This window comes from Lepisma saccharinum, chromosome 24, assembly GCF_977018435.1.
Source record: "Lepisma saccharinum chromosome 24, izLepSacc3.1, whole genome shotgun sequence".
NCBI classification, from domain to species: domain Eukaryota; kingdom Metazoa; phylum Arthropoda; class Insecta; order Zygentoma; family Lepismatidae; genus Lepisma; species Lepisma saccharinum.
The window spans coordinates 46,484,768-46,507,900 of NC_139252.1; the positions used below are offsets into that span (position 1 = coordinate 46,484,768).

At 37.1% G+C, this 23,133-nt stretch overlaps 2 protein-coding genes across 5 annotated transcripts in view; one reads left to right on the top strand and one right to left on the bottom strand.

Annotated features, from left to right (window-relative positions):
- LOC145977945 (leucine-rich repeat-containing protein 45-like) overlaps positions 1-17,913 on the bottom strand; it is a 28,857-nt gene extending 10,944 nt beyond the window's left edge. The window contains exons 1-5 of one of the 3 annotated variants that reach the window (XM_083110280.1): positions 17,859-17,913; positions 12,757-12,858; positions 4,679-4,942; positions 2,869-3,047; positions 917-1,045 (exon numbers count right to left, since the gene is read on the bottom strand). In XM_083110280.1, coding sequence (XP_082966406.1) covers positions 917-1,045; positions 2,869-3,047; positions 4,679-4,942; positions 12,757-12,848 — 664 coding nt within the window. In that variant the 5' untranslated portion in view covers positions 12,849-12,858; positions 17,859-17,913. Of the gene's footprint in view, positions 1-916; positions 1,046-2,868; positions 3,048-4,678; positions 4,943-12,756; positions 12,859-17,705 lie in introns of all 3 variants that reach the window. The other 2 variants (XM_083110279.1, XM_083110278.1) reach the window with 2 other exon arrangements.
- Positions 17,914-18,147: 234 nt separating this feature from the next.
- eIF3d1 (eukaryotic translation initiation factor 3 subunit d1) overlaps positions 18,148-23,133 on the top strand; it is a 29,130-nt gene continuing 24,144 nt past the window's right edge. Inside the window, exons 1-2 of one of the 2 annotated variants that reach the window (XM_083110887.1) lie at positions 18,148-18,383; positions 23,029-23,074. In XM_083110887.1, coding sequence (XP_082967013.1) covers positions 18,234-18,383; positions 23,029-23,074 — 196 coding nt within the window. In that variant the 5' untranslated portion in view covers positions 18,148-18,233. The remainder of the gene's footprint in view (positions 18,384-23,028; positions 23,075-23,133) is intronic. The other variant, XM_083110888.1, reaches the window with a different exon arrangement.

Here is a 23,133-nt window from a genome sequence, read left to right on the forward strand (position 1 = left end):
CCTATATGGGTAAAAATTAGGCCAAAAGCTATATTTAAAAAAAATCAAAAATAGGGATAAAAACTTACATTATGATCCTAAAATGGTGGATACACAATATTTTTGGTTTAAAATTAAAAACCATTGATCTTAATTTCAATCTTCTTGAAGAAACTAACAAAAATTTTAGTTTGTTGAAACCTTTGTAATGATGAATTGGCAATATTAGAGATATTTGATAAATTTTACCCACATGTCAAAAGTATAACGGAAACAATAAGTTAAAATTAAATTCTCTTTCCTTTTGATTCTTGGAGTCATACTGATACGGTAAAACAAATAATTCTGTACTTTTTTTTTTCACACGTTCAAAGTTTTTAATCCAATATATTTTTGCAATTTTTTAAATTCAAATATACAATTCAAGTTAACATTAATACATGCTTGAAAACAATCGGCGATTGTAATGTACATTACCACCAAGACAAAGCTAAAGTATAAATCTATCTTTTCCTGGAGAATGTTTCAAACTCAAAGATTACAAATACTACACATAAACATTTCTTCCTCTAAGATATTTTTTTGTAAAAATGCCAACAACACGTGGTCTATGGCAAGTCACATCTTGGGAAAACAAAGTGAAAATTCTACATTGTACAATTCTGACTAAGTTGGAAATGGCTGAATCTCTTACAATGCATTAATGCACCAGAAACTGGTATTGCATTACACAAGTGCAACAGTCAAATCAATGTGTTACAAAATAATCATACGAGATCCTCCATAACAGCCCATCAATCAACACAGACCAAGGATTAAGAACAGATTTCCTACTTAAACAAAGACACAGATTTCCTACTTAAAGAAAGACAGAAAATGCACAGACAAATAAAAACCTTCACAAGATTTGAAAAATTAGAAAACAGAACTTACTTACCTATGGCTGCTACAAGCTCAAAAGGTATGTTGTTCCCACGAAGTTTAATGCTTGTTAGAGTTGCGTTATTTAGCATAGCTTCATAAAGGAATTTTGCACCGGTAGAGCCTATGGAATTCCATTGGAGGTCTAAAAATCAGAAACAAAAGGTATATTAAAAGCAACCACCAAAATTAATAAAACAGGGAAAAAGTCTATGCATAATGGGTAGAGGCACATATTTTTGGTAAATAAAAAAAACAAAATTGTATTAAAAATGGCATATAAAATGACATTTTGGTTTTAAAATTGTGAATATAATCCTAAATTTGATTTAAAAACTGCACTATTTACACAAAACAAACATATCCCTTCTAATAGCACATTTATGTAGTTAACAGGGTATTAAATTTATTTATCTAAATAGGGGTCCACTTTTGCATCTCAAATATTTACAGCAGAATTAATCAATTTTCCGTGAATTGAATAACTCACAGGATAATTCAAACTTCAGAAAGTGTCGTGTCGGTAAATAAACACTAAATTTCATTTTTAAGTGTCTCTTTCGCATTTTGCAGTTCATTTTGCATCATTTTGTGACAAAACAGGGTAGGAAAATGCACCTCACACTTTTCAGAAACATGAAAAATTAACATTGCAATGTGTTATTTCACATTTCATGTTCTTCTTAAAGGCTTGCATTTCATGTTTTCGTCAAAAACGAAATTTTAATGCCTCTAATAATGAGATGAAAATTACGTTCAGAAAAAAAAAGTAATATTTTTCACAAGTACAAAACCATCATATTTTGTTGGGAACTTCACTTTATTTGTTGCTGTTATTATTATTAAAGCACGGACAGTACAGAAGTACATATATTAAAACTGGTGGAATTTTGCAAACATTTATTGTAAGAATATTTTCAATGCCACTAACACCTATGGGCAAGAGTATATCCAGAATTTTCCATTGAGAGTAAATTAAGAGCCGAAGTGGTCATAAATTGAGGATTTGTGAAACATTTTAGGGGTGTTGAGGGTGTGTGGGTGAATTACTGCCTACAGGCCACCTTGGTTGCTGATTTCATTGAGTGCTTCACTTTGCCAGTGAAGGTTCCGAGTTTGGTTTCCAGCCAAGCATGGGTGTTTTGTGTGTCTACCTTTCAATTCCATCTAATCACTCATGGTCATGATTACCCTAAATAGAACAACAAAAGTACAGTAAAATAAAAAAAAATACTAAGGATGGGACAGATTAATCGATACTCTATCAGTATTGGCCGATGTAGGCATATCGGTTTATTGGTAAAATTACCGATAATTGTATCAATCTGATATATCTATACATATTGTATAATTTAGTCCATTATTGTATTGTTTTGTTACAGTCTTTATGGATATAAACATGTAATTTACATTTCGTCCATTTTTTTTTTTAAAGTAAATGCCTAAATATGAAGCTTCTTTAGCATTGCAAAGGCTTGGTTCATCTGGTAACATAAATTTCTTAAGATCAATGAACCATTTGGAATTTTATATCCGATCAGTAAATTTTACATCAGTCCATCCCTACAAAACACCTATCACAAAAGAAGAAAATGAAAACACATTGCAACTACATAGAAATTTCAGTGAAACATGCAGGCTTGACCAGGACTGGAACCCAGGTCTTTGGCATACCATGCCACTCCTCTATCAACCGAGCCTGAATTCTTCACTCAAATTTCTATGTTGTGCATCTCCTGTGTGTGGTCAATAGTAAGACAATAAGATCAAATTTGTTTCATAAAAATCAACCATTTTCAAAATGGTTTCTATTATCCATTCTTATTCAAACATATCTGATGCTAGAAAGAAGATATTCATGATATGTCACCAGTTTCAGCGTGTTATGTACACTGTATGCTGCAGCTTTAGTAATGTAAATATATTTAAATTAGCTTAGGGTCGGTTAGCTCTAGACAACAGACTCACCTAAAGATTTGAGCGTTTTATTTCTTGAAATAGCATTTGCTAGATCCTGTGCAGACTGAGCAGTCAGTTGATTATTCCTGAGATCGAGCACCTCCAGCGAAGAGTTCGCTGCAAGGGTATCACATAATAAGGTGAAGGCATCGGGGGACAAACCAAGATTATTCCACTCAAGGTCTAGCCTAGAACAAGCAAAACAAAAGATATACAATTGTCAAGTATATTCCTAAATGTAACTAAGAGCAGATACAGACACTAAATTCAATATTTATTGATGAGGAAAATTTCCCTGAATATCAACATGCAGGGGAAGAAAAAACTAAAAATAAATAAAAAAAATAAGCACCGGGCCTCTTTTTCTCAGGCACCAACTTTTTTTCCCCTTTTAATACAAGGTAAGAAAGCTACACATTTTCAAATATGATCTTAAAACATTTAATTTATTAATACAAGACTGGATTAAAAGTAATTAATTATTCCACAGGATTGAGGAAGAAGGCTAGGCTCGTAACAGCATGAATACCAGTAACTATGGAATACATTCTAATATGTGGCTAATATATCGCCTCAGATTTTAAAATTCGGCTAGCAACTTTAAAATATTTAGAATGGCATTTTTATTATTCTCATTTAATAATGCACTTGACACAAACACACAATCATTAAAAAACACATACTGTATTCGTTATTTTGAAAAAGTTATGGAAGTTTCCATAAGCAAACTGGAAATATTTATAAAAAAATATTTTTTTTTGCGAATGAATTTGTATTTGAATGAATAGGTAAAAATTTTCAGGTGTCATGTATTTTTCTATTCCAGTCAACATGAAGCTAAAAACACTGATTCATGTTCGGAGACTGAATATAAGTATTGACTGAGGAGATGCCACTCTGATAACAATACAAGTCCTAATAATTTTACCGTTTCCCGCTGATACTGACACAGATGCTTGAGAATTGTAAAATTCAAAGCAGTTCAGATTGTTTATCAATTTTAATATATGTTCTCCATTTGAACCATGCCATGTCAATCTACCACAGTTTTGCTTTAAAATATTAATAATTTCATTCCTCGCAACAATCTTAATGCTAAAGTAGTGAAAATTATGCATTTCAAATAATTTCTAGGATACTTAGATCCTGCAAAAGAGTTACATGCTATTTTTGCAGACTTTGTGAAACACTCGTCACTCAAACTCTGGAAATTACTCCCTGGCCTACGGAGGACAATGGCTCATCAACTCACCCACTTCCCCAACAGAATTACATACAACCTTTGCCCAAATGTAGTTATCTCTAAACCCTGGTCACATAAATATGGACATAATCTCACCAAGAAGCCTAACACGAACCCCCTCCCTGTACTTGTTCCCCAATACCACCTCACCTCAACACATCTGCACACCCTGTCTTCCCTCCTCCCCTTCTTCACAGTGCTTTCAGTACCCACAGAGAAACCTCAAAAACATCCTGGTCCACAATACCCTGTCAATCCACAACCAATCCCTCCAAATGCAACCATCCTTGATATAAAACCTGTCCCATTCTCGTCACCTCCCCTACTCTCCAGATACACACTGCCACAAGAAAATGTATCCTCTACCGAAAAAAAAACTTGCCACACCTCAATTCACACTTATATCTATTTCTACCTGCAACATTTTTGTGCTGGCTTTCACCTGGAGGAAACATCCACAGACCTCAACCTCAACAACCACTGGCTCCTCCACAAAACCTGGACTTCAATGTCACCATCCATGCAAACGTTTATGTAAAAGTGAAAAAATACATCATGCATAATCTACAAATTTACCGCTTAACTAGTCCATTATGCCTGAGAAATTTGGCTATCTTGGAAACAGTTGTGCCCTGAATATTGTTGCCTTTCAGATTAACATCCTGGATGGAGGAATTCTCGCAGAGACCATCTAGAATGTCCTGCATTCCAGATGGCTGCACGAGGCAGTTGTTCAGATTCAGCTTCTGAACTGAGCATGATGAAGCTATCACCTTCCCCAGCACCTCGTACTGTGCCACTGGCAAATTCTTCTCTGAGAGGTCCAACGTGCTGCTGTGACTGCAAAGATTACATGAATGCTAAATATCTTATGCAAGAACTCTAATCAGATTATTTTTGGAATATCTCCAACGAACTGCATTAATCTAACTAATATATCAACAGTTTAGAGTGTGAACAAGAAGATTAGTGATAGGTGCTGAGTTGAGATGACATCAGCACCTTTCTTGTCGATTGGAGGAACAGGAGTTACGACTCGCACTTAACCCATTAACGCCCAAATTTTTTTCTCAGATTTTTTTGTTTAAAAAGTTTGCCTTTTGTCACCTGAGTGTGAATGTTATTACAAGAGAACGAAAAATGTCATACTTTGTTCATAAAATAATTTTATTGGCTTATCCCCATTTGGGGATCATGGGCAACAGCATGTAAATTAGTAACATATTTCAATTCCATTTACACAACTAATTCCCGATCTCGTCTTACATTTAACATACATGAATACATATATCTATACATAGATGTATAACAACATTCAGTGGTAGCGATTCGGGGGGGAGGGGCGTGGGGGCAGTTGTCCCATTACTTTTTGTCAATATTATCCCTGCACCAGTGGCAGTGATTCTGTTCCAAATCCGGGGGCAAAGACGGTATATTTCCCTTTGTAGATAAGGTTTAGCATAGTGTGGGGGGCAACTGCCCTCTCTAATCGCCACCACTGCCCCACACTATGCTAAACCTTATCTACCAAGGGAAAGTAAACTTTCCTTGCCCCACCCAGTTTTGGCACCAAAACGTCGGCACAGACAACGATGAACAACACAGATGCATTATTATGAACAGGCAGTAATAATGTTGTAATTACAGAAGGGTTTATTTGTTCCACACATTAAAACAATCAACATGCTAAGTTTTCGACTGAAATATCTATTTGTGGCACACTTCGAAGCAACCGACTTGCAAACCAACATTGCATTTCTTGCACTCTTTGCCAATATTTTTCTTGCAAACTCCACATTTTCTTTTCTTTCCCTCTTCAATCCTTTGTATGAGGTGTCCCAATAGATCTTTTCGAATATTCTTCAGAACACATTTTGCTCCTTTATGATAAGATGGTGTGTCTGGGATTTTTATGTCAAATAAAGAGGTCAGCTGATGATATGATCGAGCAATCATCCGACGGAAGGTGAGAAGTGACATTTTGCCTTGAACTAATAAATACAGTACATGTCTATTGACCACGGCTATGTCAATTGCATTTGTTATCAAATAAAAATACCACTTTCCCCCTCAAACATTTGTGCAATATTTCTGAATGAACCAATCAAGCAGGGTTGACTTCGCCCATATGCTTGTTATATTTAGAAATTGCTTTTGGTTGCGGAATGGCCACATATTTATTTCTTGGCTTTGACATTTTTTCACTTGCGAAAATAAATGCAGTGTTGCCTTTCCATGTGATAGCTAGGACCTCTTTGCTAATGTCAAGTCCAAAATCATGTGTACCACGAGGTTCTTTCTTCAGTGTTATGTCTGCTTTTTACTGGCAACTTACTCATTCGATTGATGCGAACAGTTCCTGTAACACAAATTCCCAATTGTTTCAGTTGAAATAATGTTCACGTCTTCTGGCGGAATTTACACAATATATATTGTACCACTACGTACTTCATCTGAATCACTGCCACTAACACCAAAGTCGGGGTCTTCCAAAAGATCTAAAGCTTGATTCGAGATCAGACACATATGCCAATGCATTGTTGCATCTAACACGATTCAACCGAGAAACACCATTGTTGCATTTGTTGACTTATAGTGTGATTGCGCAATTCTATGTCTCTCTCTGGAGCAAGCGAACGAAAACAAGACTCTGCGCAAGTATTGACATAAGACGGCTCTACCCATGAACATGTGAGAGGGAGTGGGATTGCATGGAGAGGAAAACAACTGCAGTTACCAGCCTTCGCAACAGCGTGTACTGCTTTGTTCTGCCCACTAGGTTCCCCACCTTTTCTCGGCTTTGGTCCAGAGATATCCGGGACAGAATATAGCTGATCTTATGAGAGTTCATTGTGCTTACTATGGGGAGGAATGTTCATTGAAATAAAATACCAAACTCTTATTGTTACACAAAAGGGAATTTTACGTCCACAGAAAAATGATTAATTCTGCTGTTAATATTGGAGAAGCAAAAATGGACTCCTTTACACAGAAATAAAATTAATACTCTGATAACTACATAAATGTGCTATTAGAAGTAAAATGTTAATTTTATCTAATAAGTGTAGTCTTTAAATCAAATTTAGGATTATATTCACAATTTTAAAACCAATATGTTTTTTTATATACCACTTTTCATCCAATTTTTCACTGCTATAACACCGATATTTTATTTACCGCTTTTGAACCTGAAATCGACTCAGTTTTTGTACCGATATTTTGCTTTTTTATTTACCAAAAATATGTGCCTCTACCAATTGGGGATCATGACAAATTGTGCTGTAGAACAAAATGGCGTCTCATATACATAAAGATCTTCATGAGGGTGATATATAGAAAGAATAAACATGCTCTGTTAAAAAATCAAAATTAAAAACTTTATACAAGTACATTTAAAAATTATTTTAAAAATGAGAAAAATTTACTGATGAAAATATTGATTTTTGAACATAACTGTATCTATAAATATATTTAAAATTTATGTTTGAACTGTTTTTTTTAGTTTTGTCATGCCAGAAAAACCTTCAATGATTGTCCATGTGTGCACAAGAAAAAAATTGTCAGTATATTATACTCAGTGAGCAATATTTGTGTGATCCCCATGGGCGTTAATGGGTTAAGCTCTGAAAGCATAATAGTTAGGGATGTTATGAAAGTAAGACTACTTAAGTCCATTAATTGTAAACACCTCCCTACGTGAATGAAATATAAGACATAGGTAGGGACAGCACAAGTGTTAAAACCAATGTGGTGAAGGAAATTGCATATTTCCTTTGATACATTTAATCTAAATCATTACCAAACTCCTGCAGAGTATTTCTGTTATTATCAAAAGCCAAATTTGGTCATATTTAGATTTGTTGGCTGTCCTTCTGTTCTTGGGTATCAATCTGCTGAATATCTGAATAACACATCCCTTTTCTTTTTTATTTTGACACTGAGTGAATGATAGAGGAATGAAGAACACTCGTCATTCGTCAAATCACAGAGGTTTGTGGTGAAGGATGAATCAACAGTGAGACAATGGTGTACGAAGTTTGGGGGGGGGGGACTCCAGCACATGGTGACTGCATTTCTCAATGGACTTGTGGCAGAAGTGTATGATGATGTGTCCTCTATAAGCAAATCACAAATAATTTTAAAACATTTTATCCTCTCATTTACGTTACTTGAGAAGTAGTTTCCCATGATTTTAAATTGTCTACAAAAGTGTAAAGGTTGAATGGTGAGTACTTAAAAACCCAGGACATAGATACAGGTGTCCATTAACCAATACTGTATATTAATTTAGAAGAATTAAAAAGTTAAATAATTCAAGAAAACTAAATACAGAAGGCTGTTCAGTGTATGTTTGACCAAACGCGATTCCTTCCCCCCACGTGCAGAATGAACTCGCCTGACCAACGATTGTCAGTGTAGTGTGTGAGCTGTGAGAGAGTGATTGTGTTTTCTTGCTGGGCCAAAAATCCCACCCAAACTGAGTCGCTTTTGGGAGGAGTACGTTGTAAAACTTTTCCAAGTGTTTGTGTTTTCTCACTTGGCCGAAAATACCGCCAAAACTGAGTCGCTTTTGGGAGGGTTATGTTGTAGCCCTTTACGATGCAAAGTTCAGTGTGTCAATGATCAGGAAGCAGTGTAAGAGCAAGGGTTGTGACGGTAGTTTGACTTTAATCAAGAATGTGATCGGCAAGTATAAGGATTCCATGGCCCCAGCATTCACTTCTCCAACAAAGGGGATGAGAACACGACCGTGCACACAAGCCACCACCAGTATGCAGGCGAAACTTCGCAGAATGGCCATGCAAGAGAATCCTCCGACTCAAAGACAGATGGCGAATTGTCTAATGTGTCTTTGGGAACTATTAACCACACCTTGCGCCAAAAACTGAATCTTGAAAAGGTATCATCACTAGGGCTCGGATTTTTAGGTAAATAAATATTTTTTCTGCGAGTAGATATGACCTCGTAAGTGAGTTACAAATTCCGATCATAGTAACTGGAGCCTATATATCAAATTTTATTTCACATAAAAAAACATATTTTCCAATTTTTTTTATGTAAATACATATTTCTTAATATTCGCTCATAAATGCATAAAATGAATGTTTTGTCCCAAAAATTTCACATAAAATTTCGTATCTACTTAAATTTTCTTATCTTTTTAAGATTTCCCAGAAAAAAATCAAAAGGTTTTTTTTTATAGTCGCTGTATTTATTTTCTCATCTTAGAGAGGGAAAAATTTCTGGAAGACCTGGCAACAGTATCCAGTCTGGATGTAACGAATTGTCCATACTGAGAGGTAAAACGTAAGCTCAACGTTCAGTAGTGGACAGATTGTTCCACACTATTTGCTTGGCGTGGTATTGCGTGGGAGAAGCACTAGTGTGTTTCGTTCGAAAGGTGCGAGTTTTCTGTAAGTGTGTGCGTGTTTGAAAATGCCAAAAGTGAAATCTGCACCAAGCTATCGTTTGCAGCAATATGTTGCAGAATTCAAGAACACATTTACCACTGATGGAAAGCTACTCTTTTGTCAGCCCTGTGGAAAAGCCATAACAGCAGAACAGCGATCTCAGGTAACCCAACATGTGAATGGCAGTAAACATATTGCTGCAGCTGTGCGTGTGAAAAGCAAACAATCCCTTATTGGTGACCCCATCCCAAGTTCGTCCCAAGAACCATCCAAGTTTTCTCGTTATTGTGCGGATTTGTGTATGGCTTTTGTTTCTGCTAACATACCGCTTTAAAAGGTGAATCATCCTCAGCTGCGAAATTTTTTAGGCAAATACACAAACATCGACACCCCAGATGAGTCTACTTTAAGGAAATGTTACCTCCCACAGTGTTACGAAGAAACGATGCAGAAAATTCGTGATATCTGTGAGAATGAAAAAATCTGGGTCAGCATAGATGAAAGTACGGACTCAAGTGGTAGGAAAGTGGGAAATGTAGTTGTTGGGTTATTGAAAAATGATGAAACAAATTCAAGTAAATCTTTTCTTTTAACGTGCCAAGAACTGTGTGCCACAAATCATGTTACAATTGCTAGATTGTTCAATGAAGCCATGCAGATATTGTGGCCAAGTGGGGTGAAGTTCGACAATGTTTTACTTTTGCTCACAGATGCTGCAGCATATATGAAGAAAGCAGCAGAAGGTCTTGCAGTCAGTTATCCTAAAATGACTCATGTGTCGTGCATTGTTCATGGATTGCATAGGGTATGTGAAGAAATCAGAAATGTATATCCTAATGTAGATAAATTGGTTTCGAATGGAAAAAAGGTGTTTGTGAAATCGCCAACAAGAATTGAAATCTTCAAAAAGGAAAATCCCCAAACACCGTTGCCACCCACACCTGTAGTTACGCGGTGGGGAACATGGCTTAATGCTGTTGCATACTATGCAGAAAATTTTGAAGAATTTTCATCTGTTGTTAATGGACTGAATAAAGATGATGCTTCTTCAATTGAAATTCTTCAAGGTATGTTGAGTGACTCTACATTAAGAAATGACCTGGCTTATATTTCTGCAAATTTGACTTTCCTATGTAATACGATCAAGAAACTAGAAGCAACGGACATTCCTTTGTCAGAAGCAGTTAAAGAAGTTCGTGAAGTGGAGAGCAAGCTCAACAAACTTAATGGACCAAAGGCACAATTGCTTCGCAGAAAACTCCAAGATGTCATGGCAAAAAATTCCGGCTTTAAAATGATGTGTAACATTTCGAATGTATTGGACGGTGAACAGGAAGACAATATTGGATATTTAAGTGTGAGTGAAATATCATGCCTTAAGTATGCGAGGTTGACTTCATGTGATGTAGAACGAACATTTTCGCAGTATAAGGCACTGTTTCGAGACAATCGTCAGTCCTTTGTAATGGACAATTTGAAGATGACAGTTGTGGTGTATTGTAATTCACCATTTTTCAGCAAAACATGCTAATTTCATCTGGTGAGTCGAGCTGTTTTAAGCAGAAATTTTCAACATTTTTAGCACATAAAAATGCATATTTTCCATGTTTAAGTACATAAAGTGTAAATATTTTCCATATTTTGAGCACATAAAAAATAAATATTTTTCTGATTTTTAGCACCTAAAAATCCGAGCCCTAGTCATCAACTTACCGATGCCCACTGACGGGAATGCAAGTGTAACAGTCGAAAGCTGTACGAGCGGCATCTGGCAAACCAAAGGTGGCAGTACGTCGCTACATTGGATGAGGCGTGGGTGTACCTTTCCGACTGCTGCAAACCAAGAGCCATCATGTACAGAGACAAAGGCACAAAGCGCTTCACAAAATGGGTCCGAGCATGTAAAGAGGCTTTCCCGAAAGGGTTCACGGTGGTTGCCAGCTACTGTCACCGAGGTAAACTGAAGATTCGCAGGGTGAAGAAGAACTGCAAAATCAACTCGCAATACTACCAGGAGGAGATCCTGAGGCTGATCTACGAGCATGAGCTACCAGAAATGTACGGAAACGAGATCAACATCAACAGACGCGTGACAACTGTGAATGGTCTCTTGAAAGCTGTGCAAGTGGAATGGAACAAGATCCCTCTCGTAGTTCTCCAACGGAGCCTTCTGCAATGAAAACTACATTGCCGGGCCATTGTTCGGAACCAGGGGAGACACATCGAGCATTGTCGCACCTGGCACCATGGATTTTCGTAACTATTTGGAAAGTAGAATTTGGTCACATATACGCTGCACAGCCTCTGTATAATCCGAGGTAAACTGAAGATTCGCAGGGTGAAGAAGAACTGCAAAATCAACTCGCAATACTACCAGGAGGAGATCCTGAGGCCGATCTACGAGCATGAGCTACCAGAAATGTACGGAAACGAGATCAACATGGTCCGCATCCATCAAGACAAAGCTTCATCACACACCTCAAGATTGTCCCTTGTATTCCACCTGGATATGAAGGAGGCTACTGGAATACAGGCCATACCTTTCAACGATATACCTGTGAAGTCTCCATATGCAAGTCCAATGGACTTTTGTGGATTTGGACTGCTCAAAAGGGGATTGGGCAAGAGAGACGCGTGACAACTGTGAATGGTCTCTTGAAAGCTGTGCAAGTGGAATGGAACAAGATCCCTCTCGTAGTTCTCCAACGGAGCCTTCTGCAATGAAAACTACATTGCCGGGCCATTGTTCGGAACCAGGGGAGACACATCGAGCTTTGTCGCACCTGGCACCATGGATTTTCGTAACTATTTGGAAAGTAGAATTTGGTCACATATACGCTGCACAGCCTCTGTATAATCCTTTTAAATAAATAATAAATCCTAAAAATAAATGTCTGATGAACGGAGTGTGTGTTCTCCTGAAACGTCACAATGAAAACCTGTGTTCTTATGCTTGTAATAACTGTAAACTACAAGAGAAATAAATATAATCCATTGGAAACAAATCAATGACACTCCAAGTTACAAAGACATACCCACCATTCATGTGTTGGTACCAAATGTATGTAACAAGACTGTATTCCAACATTTTTACTCCCCTGCGTCATCTCCCCCAAGGCCTTGTTGGCCAATCAAATTTATGCATGATGTCAATCAAGCAGAGTTACAAAATTAATTTGTCATACTTATTGTAGGACATCATATATCCATCTCATTGATAGTTTAGCTGCAAATGGTACTAACCTGGCTGCCTCGAGGGCTTCTGACACCAGCTGCAACTTCTCAAGCTTCTGGGATTTGCACAGAGAGTGATAGTATTTCTTATCACTGTGCATTACACCCTATCTGTAGAAGAAAGATATTCATAGAAACAACATAAGTGCAACAAATCTTTATTTATTTTTAAACTGCAGCATAACTACTTCAGTCATAAGAAACCAACTTCTATCCATGTACTCAATACCTCAGCATTTTCATAATCGTTTTGAAGTCAATTTTCACGGCACTTTCACGTTCCCTTGAACACCTAAAATTAGGAAAGATCTTTCTATTCATGTCTACATTAAATACCTACAGGTTCTTTGCCAAGTTTCATTATTCAATCATCCTATTAAAAATCCAGAAAGAATACATGCTAAGTGTTCCCATTCACACAGGCAAAACAATTCTCTGAATTTTCCAGGTATTTTAAAAGGCATTTCCACACCATTCTGTGCCATTTTATGTTACTTTAGCTTGGCTTACGGTATATTGCTAGAGTAGAAATTGCAAGAAATCATATTCTTAAACATTTTCTTTCTTTTTTACGCATAAACGTTTGTTGCTGAAAATCATAGAATATAAGTCTATGGAAAATCCATTGTCAGTGCAAATAAAAGAACAACATTCTATTTTCCCTGACATCTCCAAGTTTTGAATCCAAAATGCCTTCATTCGTTTCGTTTTCGGTCTAAAATATTCAGAACACTTGACACCACACTTTGCGAAGGTCAAGTGGCTTATATTAAACGATAAACATAATGTTCATAAGTAAATTTTACTGCACAAAATCCTCGAAATAAAGACCCACAATATCTCTATAAACAATTTCAACATCTTTCCGACTTTCACAGGCGCAACACCAGATCGCACGAAATGTCTCCGCTCTCTATTCCACTCCACAAATCCAACTTTTATGTGAATTCTTTTACTGTCACCTCAGCAGGCCTTTGGGAAAAGTTGCCACCTGAAATTTATGCCTCTTCCTCAAATATGACATTCAAAACCCCCTTAAAACTACATCTTTTAAATAACGAAAACTAAAAATTTGACTTCCCACACTAAGTAGCAGGTGCAGAGAATGAGAGAAGAAAGCAAAGCACAGGAACAAAAATGATTAAATGCTATATTTCAGGTGATTTATGATTAACGTAGACTGTTTTGGACAATGTTTAAGTGTAACGTTATGTTATTGTTTGTACGTTCCTGTATGTAAGTACAAGAATGTGTGTGTAAGAACGAGAAGGTGTGTGTGTGTGGGTGTGTGTGTGTAATATAAACTGTACTGCCATTTTGCTTATGTGTGTGTGTGTGTGTGTTTATAAATGATATCTTTTTGTTGTATTATTTTTATTTTTTTCTTGAATACTTTATTTGTTAACAGATGTAAGCAAATGGTTAAGTGTAAGAAAAGGCATTAATTAAAGCCTTAACTTCACCATGTACAATATCCGATAAATAAATAAAATAAAAACATCTCTTGAAGTGTTAATTGACTGCTACCGACTCCATCCCTTACTACACATTCGATACTACCTTTGATACATATTGATATTTATATCACACAACATTTACAACATTCAATCATAGTGCTTACACCCACCCACTGATGCAATAAAACTCCCTTTGACACCGATGATGATGCCAAAGTTGCAGGTTTATATCTAAATGGGAGGATGCAACAGGGGCTGCGAAGGTACAGAGAAAGAAGATCCTCAATGAAAGAAACTTCTAAAGTCTAGAGAATCTTCTAAATACTTGCAGCTACTTAGATTTCAGTTCATAAACAAGATGAACGAATGTAATACCTGCTGTTCATGTTCTGTGAATTTATCCTTCACCAAGTTGTCAGCAAGATATGCTTTCCACATTTTCACTCTTCACGGCAAATTATATAAAATAGTTTTACCTAATGACAGGGGAGCTGACAGCAGTGCCAGGGGGGTCTGAGCCACCCCTCCCCAGCCTGTGCCTTACTACGGGCCTGGTTTCAGGGTTTGTGTTTTTGTCATGGCCTGTTTAAACTCACGAGAAAAGGAAAGTGAGTATTACTGCAAGATCAATGACGCGTCGAAAAGTTATTTCAATTGGTTACAGAAAAAGAGTGAATTTGAAATGGAATGTAGAGACTGTCACCAAGTATTTTAGAAAGGTTTCATTCTGAAGCAATTTGGGTAATTGTCTGTTATATCGGAGACACATTTCTATTGAATATTTTCAGTTTTAAATGGTTCGTACTTACCAATTGTGTATTGCGGAACATAGTTGAAGGTGCCATTATGCTTTTTACATGAAAATAACTTCGATTTTCCACATTACGAGTAATTCTTTTGGGTCCTTTCTTCCGTTGCGGAACATACAATATGGCACGCACAGCTGTGGATCATTGCACGTCGTGCTTGTGTTTTGTTGATTTGGAGTGGGGTATGCAGTGTTTCAAGCTACTTAACCGAAAAATACCTACTTTTGTGTTCATTATGTCATCACAAACCATTGACGGATAGCTCCAAAAACCATTCCTGATAGCCCCTACAATCCATTGACAGATAGCCCCAAAAACCATTCACGATAGCCCCAAAAACCCTTCACGATAGCCCCACGAACCATTTCTGGCAAGGTTAGGTTAGGTTGGGTTAGATTAGATAAGCATAGTTAAAAAAATAAAAAAAATAAAATTCTGGTAAAAAAAAGGCACGTTTTGAAACACTGGCGAGACCGCATGACTTTCGACGCTCATGCCATCTGCAGGTACATAATGGAAACAACGGCATAATGTTGTCGCTTTGCACAAAATGCAAGTTTATTATATCAAAAGTGCTTATTTCTTGTTATGCAGCATTCTACGGTGAGAAAATACCTCCAAGAACTTTCAAAATACTACAGAAACTCATTTCCGTAAGTAGTTTCTTCTGTAAAAATTAAGAAATGTGTCTCCGATATAACAGACATTTACCGCAATTTGTTATAGTATTACAGCTTTGATTTTGTTTACTTACAAATTGTGATTGCTAAGTTGTTTTCATGAAGCTGAATAATTTTTTATTCACAGCAGCAAGATCGCAAATAGATAACAGCTCATATTCAGAACATTTTAATAAAAAAGGTTGAAGATTGTTAAGAAATCACCTGGAGTTTTATTCTTTAAAGTTGGCACGGCTTACTGTCCCTTCTCAGGAGAACGAGAAACACAGTAGGCCCAGTAACGTATATTATTCTAGGAGCAAATGTACAATACCGGAAGTATCTTCAATTGCTTTCAAATTCGGCATACTCACTAATTTTGGTATCATAATCACGAATCTGCAGTTAAAATTTGGCAGTCATATATGAAGAAAACAACTATTTTTTGCAATGATAAGCGTTTCAAAACTATGTTTATGATGACCCTTAATTTTAACTATGCTTGCCTAACCTAACCTTACCGTGAATGATTGGTGGGGCAAACATGTTTCCATCTTTACGTAAGATGCCATTTTCCCACGTGCAAATCAACGCTCTCACTTATTGCACAACACTTGAGCAACGTTGATAGCAAGACCGTTGTGCGGAAAGGAAGACGTCTTCATATCGTTTCCATGTTAGTGTATAGAGAATCATAGCGGTAATTGACAAGGTTATTTTGCAATTTCTAGACGTGACCGCCAATTTTTGAGTATGCCGAATTTGAAAGAAATCGGAGATACGTTCGGTATTGTCAATTTATACCTTATTCTAAACAAAATAAAAAAACAAATATAAATAGAAGAGTAATCTATGACTATACTACTTCCGGCTAGAGTCTAGTTTATGTCCTTCTTGCCTTTTGGTGGTAACCGATGGGAGTTAACAAGATTGTATGCTCGTGTTTGTGTTCGCGTAGTGAATGCATGTTAAAGAAGAACAGGTTCCAAAAACTTCTAGGTAGTGTAAAATAGGTTTATCCCAAGTGATAATCCGGTGCATCGTTCAAAACCGTGCTACCACCGGCGCTCCGGCATCTCTTAGGTTAACAGACGGCTGGCACTCCGGCATCTCTTAGGGTAAGTAAGTTTTTCTTTTTACACTTTCTGTTCACAATAGCCCCACTAACCATTCACGGGAACGAGGTATGCCTACGAGGTTAGGTTAGGTTCCATTAGCACTCATTTCACCCCTAAATGTGTGCTTCATCATCGAAAAATGTCCTCAGTACGTCCAATCAGGCATATCCGGACAACATCCGTTTTGGTAACACTTTACTATACCGGAGACGGATTTCTTCAAATTTACAGGAGAAAGTACTTACGCAAATCATTTTCTGTAGGGTTGTCGATGTTCGGGAATGTAGTTTTGATAAATTTTAATGCGAATGCATGAGGTTTTCTACGAAAATCTATTTGCGACACGCTATTGCTGCTGCCGCCATTTGCTTTCTGCATGAGAGCACAATACGCACTATTGCTGCTGCTACAACATGATGTGTCGAGGATGCGTCGTGAAGTTGTTGCCGGGTGTGGAAGATGCCATGGAATTTGTAATTCCGATGTTGTCCGTATATGCTAAATTGAACGAAAGGAGTGCTAATGGAACCTAACCTAACAGGCCTAACCTAACCTAGTAGGCATACCTCGTCCCCGTGATGGTTCATGGGGCTATCATATGTAAGAAATACACATTATTTTCGTTAGAAATCCATTATTTCACCTAAAGAAATGTTCTGCAACGCAGAATAGTACGTTATCAAAGTAAAAAATTTCGAAATAAATCATTGATAGGTGTCTCTGGTATAGTAAAGTAGTACCTCGGTTTTTCTCGATTTTCTCCTCCAGGAAATTTTCCCTCGCCTTGGGATTTCCTTTGTTGAATTCCTTATACAATAACCTTTCCAACGATATATGACACGTATTCCTTAGGAAAAGGACGTAAACTAGACTCTTACCCTACTTCCACAAAATATGAACATGTACATAATATACCTACTACATAACAATGAAAATTATTGTCCTTGTACTTACAGATTGAAATTACAACCAAGAGTTTCAACATACATTAGATATGTACATCACATTACTATTTAAAGAGAAAAGTAAATTATGCGTTCAGTTATGATCGCATTATGTTTTACTAACATAATAATGAACTTCCATTGAACAAATGTCATAAACAAAGCTTTCTTCTTCTTTTGTTAAATGTATGCGCATGGTTAGCAGTCTGTGACACTTGAAAAACCTGTGATGTATGGTTCCCTGTAAAATATTTTAGTGGGCTTTGCGTTTCTTACCATGAGTAATTTGTTTATTCTATGTTACTTTGTTCTGTATACTTCCTCTCTCTGTGTGTATAAGGAGAGAGGGTTTGCCATTACTGCGTTCTGAGCTGTATCATAGTAGTGTATTAGGAACTTTACAGGACGATGTATAAAAACGAAATTGTATGGCATTTCTGCTCGTGACGGAACCGGAGAAAAGTGTGGTGTGGTGGTAAAGCTTCGAAACTTGATAAAAATGGAGCAGGAAGCAAGTGATCGACCGGTGGCTCATTTTGAACCTCCTACTATTCACGTAAATCCTGCTGGCTGGGGACCTTGTGATGTACCCGACCAATTTAAAGATATGCCGTACCAGCCGTTTTCGAAAGGAGACAGACTAGGGAAGGTGAGTTCCTCAAGCCATATGGTTCACGTATGTATGTTTGGTACTTGTTGACTATAGAAGCAATCGTAGGTTTCAGATGTTCAATTTAAACTAGTTTGTCGCGGCAATTTCCATCACACTGCCATTGAACTATCTAAACACGGTAAAAGAAAAATGTTTGGCTACCGTAAAAAAATTGTACACTCCTTTTCGCCGTACAACGCAAACTTTGTGTCTGTAGAGAACACGGAAGAGTTGCAACTTGCATGATGAATATTTTTCCCTCCTGGTCGTCTCTTTTCGTCACTCCCAGCCCTCGTCAAAATATATTGGAACGAGTTTACAATACCGGACCACTCTTCAATTGCTATGAAATTTCGCCTACTCACTAATTGAGACCTCCTAATCACGAATCTGCATGTAATAATTGGCGGTCAAGTATGGAAATTGATAAAAAAACGAAATAAACTACGTTTTCTTAACGTAACGTAACCCTACCATAAGAACAGCAGCTCCACGGAACACGGCATTTCCCCCGAATGGGTGTCACTTATCGCACAACACTGTAGCAACATTGTGTTCTGACGTCACGGGAGAGAGCTTTTTCATGTTAGGCAATACAAAGTAACGCGTCTCTTAGCGAAAATATTAATTTTTCTTTGTATTTATGCTAATGGAACCTAACCTAACCACGTAGGCATTCCTCGTCTGACGTCAATATTCAAGGTTGGAAGATTGTTGTGCGTAAAGGAAGAGCATTAACGAATTGCGAAAGAAATATGGTTCCGAATTGCTGTGTATGGACAATGAACGTGGTAAATCGCAAGGTTATTTTACAAGTTCTACACGTAAATGTACAATTTTAACAAGTGACCGCCAAATATGAACTACAGATACGTCATCAGGACACCGAAATTAGTAAGTAGGCGAAATTTTATAGAAATTGGAGAGTGGTCCGGTATTGTAAACTCATGCCAATATATTTTACATTTTACATATGCAACCACGCAGGACAGTTACTCCTGGTAAAAAAAACTGATATTCCCCGGGACACCTATAACTTCTTCGTTTTGCCAATTTTTGACATTTGTACTTACCTATTTGCTTCGCGGAACATTCTTTAAGGTGTATTCACGTTTTTCGTCCTGCAATCGGTGGGAAATTTAAACAAAAAAATATTTTTGTTTGAAATTTTTGATTTCAAATTTCCCACAGATTCCGGGCTCCGCCCCTGGGGTAATTGACCTACCGCCCCCAACCGCTGATGCGGCCCCTCCTCTCCTCCGCTCTGGCTCCCCGGCTTTATAGAGTCCCTGTTAAAGGCATATTAGAAATAGGTCGGAGTCATCTGCCCCCAAATGAGCCCCAAACTTTTAAATTTGAAGAAATCCGTTACATCACACAAAACACCTTCAGGATGTTAGGCAATGCTACAGGAACTTATTACCGTAAGTAGTTTCTTCTGTAAAAATGAAGAGATCTGTCCGGGGAATATCAGATTAGTACCCAATGGATGATATCCAGCAAACAACTTCCCCCACAATTCATTGCACGAAAACACACCCGCTGCCTTGATTCCCGCAAACTTTTCGAAGCTTTTGTGGCAGTGATTCAAGGTACAAATTAAACGATTATATGCCAAATGTGGCTAATGCTATCCCCTTGTAATCGAAGGATCCAAAATTCGATTGCCGTTGGAGGGAATTAAAAAAATAATATTTTTGGTATGTATTTACAATACCGAAGTGGTAAAAATTTACTATTCCACAAACACCTGTATTTTCTTCCTTTTGTCCCTTTTAACATTCGTACTTACCTATCTGCTTCACGGAAAATTCTTTATGGTGTATTCATGTTTTTTTGATGAAAATAATGTCAATTTTCCACATTACGAGTACTTCTTTATTTGCATTTTCTCGCTTCCTTATGACACAGTATGGCGCGTACACCTTCATAGATAATCGCGCGTCGTGCTTGTGTTTTGTCGATTTTCATTCGGTATCCAGTGTTTCCAACCTTCGTAACCCAAAAGCACTCGAGAAGAAAGCTGATGTAATTTAATTTATTTATTTTCGCAAATTTTTTTTTTTTTTTTTTTTTTACTTTGCATTGTTTTACGAACAAAATTTTAACTATGCTTGCCTAACCTAACCTAACCTTGCTGGAAATGGTTTGTGGGGCTATCCGTGAATGTTTTTTGGAGCTCCAGGTATGAATTTCACCACGCATCCATGACACGTCATGGTTGAATTTTTGGTTGGAAACATTGCATCCCAATGAACATCAACAAAACACAAGCACAACACATGATGATCTCTGAAGGTATAAGCGCCAAATGCTATTGTCCATCGGAGAATTAATTTTCAACAAAAAACATGAATTTCTGCTATGATACATTCCCACATCACAGAAAACACCTTCCAGATGTTAGACAATGCTACAGGAACATATTACCGTAAGTAGTTTCTTGTGTAAAAATGAAGAAATCTGTTTGCGGAATAGTAAATTAGTACCCCGGAGGTATCTAAATTGCTTTCAAATTTTGCATACTTGCTAATTTTGACCTCGTAATCACGAATCTGCAGTTAAAATTTGGCAGTCACGTCTAGATATTGCAAAATAACCTTGTCAATTACCACTATTATTCTCCGTACACTAACATGAAAACATCTTCCTTTCCACACAACGGTCTTGCTACCAATGTTGCTCAAGTGTTGTGCAATAAGTGAGAGTGTTGATTTGCATGTGAGAAAATGGCACCTTTCGGTAAAGGTTGAAAACATTGTTTGCCCCACGAACCATTCACGGTAAGGTTAGGTTAGGCAAGCATAGTTAAAATTAAGGGTCATCATAAACATTGTTTTGAAATGCTAATCATTGCAAAAAATAGTTGTTTTCTTCATATATCAAGGGTGTTTACTCTGTTCACGGACCCACTTTTTTCGACTTATTTTGCAATTTCTAGATGTGACCGCCAAATTTTAACTGCAGATTCGTGATTACGATGCCAAAATTAGTGAGTATGCCAAATTTGAAAGCAATTGAAGATACTTCCGGTATTGTAAATTCACTCCATATATTTTTAAGTGAATTGAAGACAAACTTTGTCTCGTGAAAATGATAATTTATAGAAATGTTCCGAAGTACAAAATTGTGTACTATGTTTTTTTTAGGCCGTATCGTATCATGTCACTTTCGTTATGTAGGTAAACATTCGATACGGTCTCAACGGATTTTTTCATTTTTACACAAGAAACTACTTACAGGAAATGAGTTTCTGTAGCTTTTAGAAGTTCGTGGATGTATTTTCTTTCATCGTGGAATCTATTTCACCGGTACATCATGTATTTTTGAACACAAATATATTTCCGATGCACAATTGTCGTTTCTTTCATTTGCTTTCTGTAAGTGAACCAAATGGTGCGAATGTGTGATGATGTAACTCCCTGTCAGTGTTTCCAACCATGCCGTTTTTTGCAAGATGATAATTTCAACTATGTTTGCCTAACGTAACCGAACCTAACCTTGCCGTGCATGGTTCGTGGGGCTATTCATTAATTGGGGCTAAGCATGCATGGTTCGTGGTGATTTCTTGGTGTCTGGGGCTATCCGTGCATGGTTCATGGGGTTATTTGGGGCATTTTGCTTTTTTCACGAAAATAATTTCAATTTTTCAGATTGACAGTAATTATTGTTCTTCCTTTTTTTGCTTCCATGACGCACAGTATGGCAGGCACAGCTTGAGTAGCATCGTGGATCATCAGTGGGTATGCAGTGTTTCCAACCTTCTTAACCAAAAAATGCCCCAAAACCATTCATGCATAGCCCCAAAAACCATTCACGCATAGCCCCACAAACCATTCTCGGTTAGGTAGGTTAGGCAAACATAGTTATACTTTGGGGTTGTAGTAATATCAGGAATGTATATTTCGTTTTTTTCATCTTCTTGCAAAACAATGGCGTGGTTGGAAACATTGACAGAGGGTTACATCATCCAACGTACGTAACATCCGGTTCACTTACAGAAAGTAAATAAAAGCAACGGCAATTGTGCATCGGAGAGATATTTTTCTTCAAAAATACCTGAATTCCCGGTCAAATAGATTCCACGATGTAAGAAAATACCTACACAAACTTTGAAAATGCTACAGAAACTCATTTCCGTAAGTAGTTTCCTCTGTAAAAATGAAGAAATGCATTCGCCAGTGCTTTGATGTACTACACCCTGGACTGCATTTTGCAGACTAATGATGCTGTGCCAGAAGTAACAGAAATGTAAAGTAAAATAAAACAAATCAATCAAGTCATAGTGATTACTTGCTGCATGTTTAATGCCGAAAATGATATTTTCCTTCCTTGTAGTCTTATATGCATAATTTTTTGTTTTAACCATTTTTTTACTGCCATCTTGAATATGGACTGTTCTACACAACAATTGGTTCTCGAGCTATGATTTTTTTTTGTACTTCGAGCCAAGTTTGAACGGTGTGTGCTTGAAAAGGCCCCGTGCTCAACGAGAATACCCTCGCGTGGGGCTTCGTCTGCTAAAGGTTAATATATTTATTTTGCACATAAAAAGGCATATTTGAATTATTATACTACATATGTTTTAGATCATTGTAATTTAGAATGCACTTACACTAATTCATGTTTTTCTCATTTTTAGATCTCTGATTGGACTGGAGTTGCATTTCAAGATAAGAAGTATACAAGTAAGTGTGTTGTTGAAATAGCCTAACACTTAAATGAATATTCTTTTTTTTTAATATTG